Genomic DNA, 10,254 nt, shown 5'->3' on the forward strand with positions numbered 1-10,254 from the left:
TTTGTATATATATATATTATTTTAATATATGTATATATTATATATATAATAAAATATTATGTGTATGTATGCGTGCGCATGTGCATGTATATAATTTGATTTGTCACCTATTCATCTATACTTGCACATGTGACCGCGCGCGCGTGTGTCTGCAGAGGTTTGCGTGCGCGCGCGAATTCCAGCCGCATTCCAGCCGCATTCCAGCCCGGGAATCGTCCCGCTTCGGAGCCAGTTCAGATCCCGGCCGCTTCGGTTTGATTCAGTAATTAGGTCTTTCCCACTTCGCCCCCCCCCTCCCGAAAACAATAAATCTACCTCCGTGGCAAGAGAAGTTGTTCGGGAATCTGGGACACGGGCGTCGTGCTTGAATATTACTAGTGGCATTGTTGTTATTATTGTTTTATTATTATTATTATAATTATTATTATTTTATTATTGTTATTATTATTATTATTATTATTTATTTTTTATTTTTATTTTTTCTTATTATTTTTTTTACTTTTTTATTACCGACGTACAGGGGCCTTTTATTTTCTTTGTTGTTGGCGCGGGCGTGCGCGACGCCTTCAGTCGCCCCGGCGGAGGCCCTGCGCTGCCAGGGCGGCGCCGCCCTCCGCGCCTCCGTCCCGCCTCGACGGCCTTCGGAAACTCACGTCGCGTGGCAACAGCAGCCCATTCCTATATTGTTATTAGTATTAAGATAGCATTTTACCATTAGTAGTAGTATCATTATTGTTGTTACTTTTTGGTCACGTTCAGTTTGGTTCTACACCAATATCGCAATCGTTTCCATTTTTTAGATTATTGTTATTGTTACTATTAGTAGTAATAATGGCCCGCTATCCCTTCTCTCCTTCCCCTCCTCTCCCTCCCATCCCTTCCCCCTTTCTCCCCCCCCTTCCCTTCCCCCCCTCTTCTCCCCCCCCCCCCCCCGCGCCTGACTGACCTCCCTTCTCCCGCAGGATGTGCGGACGCGTGGGGAGCTGAGCGCCGCCGCCGCCGGGAAGCCATGCAGGGTGAGTCTGGGGCTGTTTCTTCCTTATCTTGTAATGAAACTTTCTGCCTCTTTCCATCTTTTCCATTTTTTATCTTTATCTTTATTCTTCTCCTTCCTCCTTTCGCTCTCATTCTCTGAGCGATTAGATCTGGAGATAAATGAGTCAGTGAGTCAGCCATGCCTTGTGGAGGAGGGAAAATGACTGCGGAGGGGCGAGTGAGTCGGTCACTAAGTAAGCCCCGCGCACTCCGTCGTGCGAGGGGAATCTTGAGGCCCGGGGCGCCGGCCTCGCGCGGAGGCACCTCGGCAAGTCGCTCATTCACTCACTGCCAAATTCTGCTAAAAGAAGAAGGGCCGTGGCCGGGGTCGGCGCGCGCAAGGCCAGGCGCAGGCGGGACATCTGCCTCGAGGACAGATCCTAGGGACGGACGTGAGTGAGGGAAAGTCGTAGCACGTGCGATGGAAAGCGTGACTCGGCGGGAATATCGGTGCATGTGTTCAGGAAAGTGACTCAGGGCGTGAGTCAGTCACTCAGTCACAGCCGCATGATCCTGTATATGAAGCCGCGAGTCAGGCGTGCGTGACGAGGCGCGTCGTGAGTCACGGCGGCGGCTGTCCTCCTGTCCTTCCGCGGAACCGTCTGGAAGCCCTTCGGCGGGCGCCCCGGCCGCGCCCTCGCCCGCCCTCCGCCCCGCCCGCGCCCTCGCCCGCCCTCCGCCCCGGCCGCGCCCTCCGCCCGCCCTCCGCTCCGGACGCCGGCCTCGCCCGCCGCCTCCGCCGCGGGAGTCTCCCCCCCCTCCCCCCCTCCCCTCCCCTCCCCTCCCCTCCCCTCCTATCCTCATCTCTTCCCTTTTCCCCTCTTCTGTTCTCTTTCCCTCGCCTCTTATTCCCCTCTTCTCTCTTCCTCTCCTGTTGTCTTCCTCCCCTCTCCTCTCTTCTCTTTCTGTCCTCTTCTGCTCTTCCCCAGATCATCTCTCCTCCTCCTCTTTTTCCTCTTATTCTCTCATCTCCCCTCTTTCCCTGATCTCCCCCCCCCCCTGCAGATCGGCCGACCCCGGGTTGGGCGGAGGAGCAGATGCGCCGGAGAACAGGGGGAGGGGGAGGGGGAGGGGGAGGGGGAGTGGGAATAATTGTTTCTTCTTCTTTCCTTATTTCATCTCTTTCTTTGTCCGATTTTTTAGCTTATTCCATTTTCTTTCTCATTTTCTGTTTTCTTCTATTTTTTATAGTAATTACTTTTCGTCTCCTTTTACTACTTTCTCTTTTTATTACTATTGTTATTTATCATGCAGCTGTTAAGAATGGCATTGCTTTTGTTATCATCATCATCATCTTTTCTTTGCTCCTCTTTTGCATTTCTTAGAAGCCATAATTTCGCAAGTGAAGTGACGTGAATTGAATTGAAGTGACGTGAAGTAACGTGAAGTGACGCGCATTGAAGTGACGTGACGTGACTGTCTGCGTGACTGTTGCCGAGATTCGGCGTGGGTTGGTCCTCGCGGTCGGCGTTTCACTTGCAGCTTTTGATATTTAAATGCAATTGTTCTCTGATATACATGCGTTTTTTTGACCGATGTCCTTGTGGCTTTCTTCTTTTGTTTCTTTTCTTATTGTTTTCTTTGTTTTTGGCTTCGCATTTTTACCGGTTTCGTGTCTTATTGTCTTGCAACGAATCTGCGCCTGTCTGTCGGGCGGCCTCCTCCTGGCGGGCACCCCCCCTCATCCTTTTCCTTCTCTTCTCTTCTCTCATCTCTCTCCCCCTCTCCCTCTTTCCCCCCTCTCTCTCCTCCCCCCCTCCTCTCTCCTCCTCTCTCTCTCTCTCTCTCTCTCTTCTCTCTCCCTCTCTCTCCCTCTCTCTCTCCCCTCTCCTCTCTCTCTCTCTCCTCTCTCCTCTCTCTCTTCTCTCTCTCTCTCTCTCTCTCTTCTCCTCTCCCTCTCCCCTCCCCTCCCCCTCTCCCTCTCCCTCTTCCCTCTCCCTCTCCTCTTTTCTCTCTCCTCTCCCTTCTCTCTCTCCTCTCTCTTCTCTTTTTTTTTTTTTTTTTTTTTTTTTTTTTTTTTTTTTTTCTCCCCCCCCCCCCCCCCCCCCCCCCCCCCCCCCCCCCCCCCCCCCCCCCCCTTCCCCTCTCTCTCTCTTCTCTCTCTCTCTCTCTCTCTCCTCTCTTTCTCCCTCACTCACTCTCTCTCTTCCTCTCTCTCTCTTCTCTCTCTCTTTTCTCTCTCGCTCTCTCCTCTCTCTCTCTCTCTCTCTCTCTCTCTCTCTCTCCTCTCTCTCTCTCTCTCTCTCCCCCTCCTCTCTTCTCTCTCTCTCTCTCCTCTCTCACCTTTTCTCCTCTTCTCTCTCTTTCTTCTCTCTCTCTTCTCCCCTCTCTCTCCTCTCCCCTCTCTCTCTCTCTCTCTCTCTCCTTTCAACTCTCTCTCTCTCTCTTCACTCTCTCTCCCCTTCTTCCCCTCCTCTCTTCTCTCTTCATCTCTCTCCTCTTTTTTACCCCCTTTTCCCCCTTTCCCTTTCCCCTTTACCCTCTCTTTCCCCCTTTCCCCCTTTTTTTCTCCAAAAATTTTTTTTTTTCTTTCCCTGGTCCCCCTTCTTCCTTTTTCCTACTTGTTTCTTTTACCTTCAAAACCCCTTCTTTCTTTATTTGGGCCTTTTAATCCCCCCTACCTCTAATCTTTTAAAAATTTTAAAGGGGGTTTTTGGGGAAATGTCTTTAAAACAAACCCGCTTTTCATCTTAGGCGCCCCCTGAATCATGATTTAAAAAAAAATCAAATTGTTTAAGTTAGCTGGATGATTAAGAAAAAAAAATTTTGGGAAAAAAATAAAGATAGGCCTACACAAATTTACGGGAAAAACCCACCTCTTCTCTGTTGGATTTTAAAAATAACTAAAGATCAGCCCATCATTTTTCATTTCGATGTATCCCGGCCCTGTTGCGGGGCCAAAAAATTATCAGTTTGCCCGTTAAAATAAGAAAAAAAAGCGACCACCGTAATAAAAACTTTTGGGATTTAAAAAACACTATTACCCTCAATCTTTCTGCAAAGCTTATTTTTTTTCCTTAAAGGGAAAGTACTCTATCAAATATTTCACTGACAGATAATTTTTAAACGAAGTAAATATCCTTACAGAAGCTAAATTAAAAACAAACCATTTAATTTCAAATGGTCCCTAAGTAAACACGGGAAACCGGGCAGAGTCCCCCTGTCCATGGAAAATGGGCGGGCATCAGAAAAAGCCATTCGCGATAGAAAAAAATGCCCACCAAGCCCTTTTTTAAAAATAACAGAAATGGGCCGCCCTTTAGGGGGAGATTATTTAAAATTTAAAAAAAAAAATGTTAAAAAAACCACAAATTTAACGTTTCAAAAAAAAAATTATTTTAGAAATAAAATTTCCCGAAAAAAAGGACAACTCTAATAAAACATGGAAAATTGTTTTTTTTTAAAAACTATTGCCTCACAAAAAACACCTCCCTTAATGATTTTTAATTTAAAGGGCCCCTGCAAAGAAAAACCGGGCCCCCTTTTTAAAGACTTTTTTTAAAAATTGGAAAAAAAATAACTTATGAGCAAACAATTGCCTAAGTTACAACAAAAAAAATAGATCGGGCAAAAGGGTTACAACTAATTTTTTCAGACCACAAAAAAGTGAACATAGAAAAAAAATTTCTTTTGTAAAAAAACAAACTTCGCCCCCCCAAAAAAAATGCTGTTGAGCAGAAAGGCATTGCTTTGGCTTTATCAGAGATAGTCTACCGCAAATGTTTCATTATCTGACGGTTTATTTTTAACACCCCTCTTGTTACTGGTTTTTTCTTTCCCTTTGCTTTGGAAAAAATGGTATAGTAAAAACCAATTTTCAAATCGGGGGGAATAGCCCCCAGTCAAAAATTATCGCCCTATTACTATAAATCCCTATCTTATCCAAAAATTTTTGAAAAAAAATGTAGCAAATCAACTGCGAGTTTTCCCGGGGGGGGCCAAAAAACCTTAAAAAAATCAAAACACAAAATGGAAAAAATCAAAACCAACCAAATATGAGGGTATTATTTAAAAACAAAATTGGTTTTAAAAATGGTTTCTAATTTTAAAAATTTTCAAAATGATATTTTTCCCCCTTTAACCCAAAGAAAAAATCAATTTTAAAAAATTTTACCTTTTGGTTTTAAAAAATTTTTGATACAAAACCCCAAACTTTTAAAAAAATTAGTTTAAAAAAAAAAAAGTACCTTTTTGGGTTTTAAAAGGGGATTTAGGTCCGGACCCAAATTTTTAAATTTTATAAAATTTATCAAAAAACCAATTTCCCTTTTTTTTGGGTTTCCCGGCAAGGCTTCTATTTTAGGGAAAAAAAACCCAAAACAATTTGCCCCTAAATATTTACAAAAAAGCCCCAAAACGACACATGTTATTTTCAACAAATTCTGGCATCTCAAACTGTTCAACTGGCCTTAAACAACGTAAAGTTTGTAAAGCATACGTCGTCAGAAATTTTTTAAGCAAAACTTCAGGCACGTAATGAATACGTGGACCCAAGATAGGAACTGATCAGATAATGTAAGGACTCAGCTCTTTAAAAAACGAAATGACTCCTCTAAATACACGATGTAATAATGATATTCCATGTATTATGGAATAATTTTTGCTTGATTTGACTTGACTCTCTCTCTCTCTCTCTTTCCTCTCCTCTTCCTCTCTCCTCTTTTCTCCTTCTCTCCTCTCTCTTCCTCTCTCTCTCTCTTTCCCTCTCTTCTCTCCCTCTCTCTCTCTCTCTCTCTCTCTCTCTCTCTCTCTCTCTCTCTCTCTCTCTCTCTCTCTCTCTCTTTCATCTCTCTCTCTCTCTCTCTCTCTCTCTCTCTCTCTCTCTCTCTCTCTCTCTCTCTCTCTCTCTCTTTCTTATCTTTCTCTTTCTTATCTCTCTCTCCCTCTACTCTCTCGCCCTCACCCTCCTTCCTCTCCCTCTTTTTCCCAGCCGCCTCCTGCTTCCTTGCCTCCTTCTTGCCGCCTCCTTTCCCCTCGTTGCAAATCCTTCCCCTTGTCTGCCTTCTCCCCCCCCCCCCCCCCGCCTGCAAGACAATGCGTTGATCTTCCTTCCGTGACTCACGCGCCCCAAGGTCGTCCATACCCGTGTGTGCGTGCGTGTACATGTACGTGTACGTGTGCGTATGTGCGTGTGCGTGTGCGTGTGCGTGTGCGTGTGCGTGTGCGTGTGTGTGTGTGTGTGTGTGTGTGTGTGTCCCCGTCTGTGTGTGTGCACTAATGTGCAGATGGATGCACGTCTGAGGAAGCATGCCTCGTGGAGCACATAATGGGGAAGAAGACTTGCCTTGCGTAGCAGAGAGGAGGAGAGGATGGGGAGAGACAGACAAGCTGGCTGGATGGCAGACAGACAGACGGACAGACGGTGACAGTGAGAGGCGGGGGGGGGAGGGAGGGGCAGGGGCAGGTGTGGATGCGGTCCGGACTGGAGGAGGGAGGGGGGAGGAGGAAGAGAGAGGGAGAGGAAAGGCGAAAGAGGAAGACGAATTAGAGAAGAAATAGAGGAGGAGGAGGAGATGAGGAAGGAGGACTGGCGAAGGAGGGGCGAGGGGGGAGGGGAGAAGAAACAGAAACAGGAATAAGAAGCGGAGCAAGAACAAGGCGAAGAGAAGGACAAGGAGGAGAAGGAAACTAGAGAAGCACAGGAAGGGAGGATGAATAGGAGGAGGAGGACAAGGTGAAGCGCCGGCTGCCTGCGGCCTTGCAATTGCACACGGAGGGCTGGGTCACCGGCGGCGCTGCACGAGGTCGGGCCGCGCGTCGTGCATGTTGCAGACATGGCGCACGTTGCAGGTGGCAGGCACGCAGGCGGGCGGGCGGGCGGGAGGGCAGGGTGGGGTGGGAGGGAGCTGGCAGGGTACGGCGGGCGGGAAGGGGGGAAGGGGACGCGGGTGAGGGCTGGGGGCATGGGGGCAGGGCTGACGTGAGGGGAGGGGTGTGTGGCGTGTTGGGTGGTGTACCCGCACACCAGGGAAAGCACGCACGTACGCACGAACACGCGAACGGGTGGATGGAAGTGGCGCACGAACGGCGGAGTTTGTGCAGTTGCGTGATGGAGGCAATCGAAGGCAACATTAGGAGAAGCAGGTGACTCAACTGCCGAGCATGCGTACTGTTAGCGTGCGTGTGCCCGTGTGCGTGGAGGGCGTGTGCTTGCCCATTTGTGTGTAATGACCAGTGCGTTTAAATACCTATACGTGTGTGTGTGTGATGTTTTTTTTAGTGTGTGTGTACGAGGAGAGAGAGAGAGAGAGAGAGAGAGAGAGAGAAAGAGAAAGAGAAAGAGAAAGAGAAAGAGAAAGAGAAAGAGAAAGAGAAAGAGAAAGAGAAAGAGAGAGAGAGAGAGAGAGAGAGAGAGAGAGAGAGAGAGAGAGAGAGAGAGAGAGAGAGAGAGAGAGAATGCACCGACACTCGAGACTAATCAGCCTGGCGTCGTTACCTACTTACTTGTGGGCTTCAGAGAGGCATCAGGGGGAGAGGAGGAGGAGGAGGAGGAGAAAGATGATGATGAAGAAAAGAAGGAGGAGAAGGAGGACGCCAATAACCGAGACGAAAGGGAAACTGATGACTGGGGGAGAGGCAGTGGCGGGGCGTGGAGACGCAGCTGCATCTCCTGCGCTGCGAATGGCGTGGCGCCCTTATGTGCAGTTGGGAGAAACAGGACAGGGAAGAGGCGAGGAAGAGAGAGGAACTTAGAACTTGACCTAAAGAGAGACAGAGAGAGAGTACGAGAGAGTGAATAGAGAGCGCCAGAGCGAGAGAGCGTGCGCGCGTGCACGCGTGAGCATAGCGTGAGTTCGCCACAAGTTCCGGTAGCGCGCCCGAGGTAAGTGGTCCTCGTGCGGGTTGAGAGAGAGAGGCGGGGGGGGGGGGGGGGGGGGGGGAGGGGCATTAGAACTCATTGATGCAGGTTATGTGACTCAGCCATGGGGGGGGGGGGAGGAGAAGGGAAAAAGGAATCAAGTAGTTTCTCTTTCTCTCTATACACATTATGTATGCATATGTATATATGTATGTTTATAATATAATATAATATATATATTATTAATTTATGCATACATATATGTATATATTATATTTTATATATATATATTTATAATATATTAATATATATTATATATATATTATATATATATTAAAGTGTGTGTGTGTGTGTTTTGTTTTGTGTGTATCTATTTTATTTTTATTATGTATGTGTAATATTTATTATTGTAATTTAGATTATATGTATATATATATTGTTATATATATATATTTTATAGATATATCATGTTATATATATATTTATTATATATGTTATCTTTGTTTAATTAGTATTATATATTATATCTTATTATATATTTTATATATTCTTAATATTATATATCATATATATTTTATATTTTATTAATGTTTATGTGTAAGTATATGTCAGTCGGTCTGTCTATTCTAGTAAGAGCTACTGGTAGTTGAATAATTTTGTTTGGTGCAGTAAGGATTGCTTTCTGCTTATTCTTAGGCTCCCTCTTTTTCTTCCTTATTCGTCAACCCCATGATGGTTCAGTATTCCTGTTCCTGATCCCCCTCCTCCTCCTCCTCCTCCTCCTCCTCTATTCTCTTCTTTCTCCTCTTCTTCCCCCTCGTCTTCCTCTCCTTCCCTCTCCTCCTCCTCCCCCTCCTTTCCTTCCCCTCCTCCTCCCTCCTCCTCCTCCCTCCCTTCCTTTCCTTACCTCTCCCCCCCCCCTCCCCCCTCCTCCTCCTCCTCCTCCTCCTCCTCCTCCTCCTCCTCCTCCTCCTCCTCCTCCCCTCCCCCAGCAGGTATCGTGACCGCCTCACGCAACTCCCCTGCAAGACGGCTTGGCAAGCGTGACCAATTGGCGTAATACAGATATCAGTGAAATCTGGCTGAATCTCTCTCTCTCTCTCTCTCTCTCTCTCTCTCTCTCCTCTTCTCTCCTCCCCTCTCTCTCCTCTCTCTCTCTCTCTTTCTCCCCTTTTTTCCCTCCCCCCTCCCTCCCTCTCTCGCTTTACTTTCTTTTTTTTCCCTTTTATTTCTCTTTTCCCCCCCATTCGCTCCTTCACCTTTCCCCCCTTCCCCCCCCTCCCCTTTCTCCCTCTCCCCCCCCCTCCCTTTTTCGAAAAACCGTGTTTCGCGAACTGCACAATTTCCATCTCCACCCTTTCCGTGTGTCTCACTTTCTCACAACAAAAACTGCGAAAACCTTTGATAAAAAGAATCCCCCTCCCTCCGCCCCCCCCCCCTCCTCCCCCCCCCCCCCCCACCCTCCCCCCCCCCCCTCCCCCACCCTCCCTCCCCCTCCCCCCCCCCCTCCCCCACCCCCCTCCCCCCCCCGCACGTCTGGCAAGAGCCGTTAAACAAAGCGTCTGGTTGATTGCTCGTTCGCGTTGATTGGTTTAACTGCTGGTTTTGTTTTTCGGCTCAAGGTGGTTTAGGAGATCATCAGCTTAAAAATTTTTTTTTTTTTTCAACAATCTGTTGCGTAAAAAGTGTTTAGGCGCGGACCGACCCGGACATGCTTTCTCCTTGCTTTTGCCTTCTTTTAGCACGCCCCAACGCTTCCCCGCTCGGTATCGTTTTTCTTTCTCGGGGGCGGCTCCGCTGGGCGGTTTTTTGCGTCGGCTCGCTCCCGCCGCCGATGCCTCCAATTGCGGTCCGGCGGCGCGGCTGTTGCTGGGATGCTGCTGCCTTGGGTGCGCCCTTGGGTGCTGCTGCCTTGGGTGCTGCTGCCTTGGGTGCTGCTGCCTTGGGTGCTGCTGCTGGCTCTGCTGCTGCTGTCGTTGTTGTTTTTGCTGCTGTCAGTGGCCTAATGCTTGTCCTCCTGCTGCCGCCATCTCGTTTCTGTGATGATTGTCGGTGGCTTTTTTCTATCGCTTTTTATTTTTATAGCTGCCGACATTGCTATTATTATCGCCGGTTTCGTCGTCATCGTCCTCCTCCTCCTCCTCCTCCTCCTCATCATCATCACATCATCATCATCATCATCATCATCATCATCATCATCATCATTAGCATCACCACCATCATCACCACCATCATCACTATTATCGTCACCACCACCATCACCACCGCCACTATATATCCATTGAAGATCGTATTTTCATCATCCCTCAAACTTGGCCATCCTGGCACTGCTGCTTCACTGCAACCGCCGAGAGGGACGAATGGGGACGGGGCAGAGTAAATGTCCCCGCCGAGAAAGGGGGGGAGGGGGGCCGGCCGGG

The 10,254-nt window shown here is 47.9% G+C and overlaps 1 protein-coding gene across 1 annotated transcript in view; it reads right to left on the reverse strand.

Moving 5' to 3' along the window:
* The window catches only part of LOC119575638 (basic salivary proline-rich protein 2-like), a gene marked incomplete at its 5' end in the record, with an annotated part of 12,810 nt that extends 7,116 nt beyond the window's left edge, over positions 1–5,694 (reverse strand). The window contains one exon of the mRNA XM_037923269.1: positions 5,640–5,694. Coding sequence (XP_037779197.1) covers positions 5,640–5,694 — 55 coding nt within the window. The remainder of the gene's footprint in view (positions 1–5,639) is intronic.
* Between the last annotated feature and the right edge of the window lie 4,560 nt (positions 5,695–10,254).

Source organism: Penaeus monodon, chromosome 7 (genome assembly GCF_015228065.2).
Source record: "Penaeus monodon isolate SGIC_2016 chromosome 7, NSTDA_Pmon_1, whole genome shotgun sequence".
Taxonomy (NCBI): domain Eukaryota; kingdom Metazoa; phylum Arthropoda; class Malacostraca; order Decapoda; family Penaeidae; genus Penaeus; species Penaeus monodon.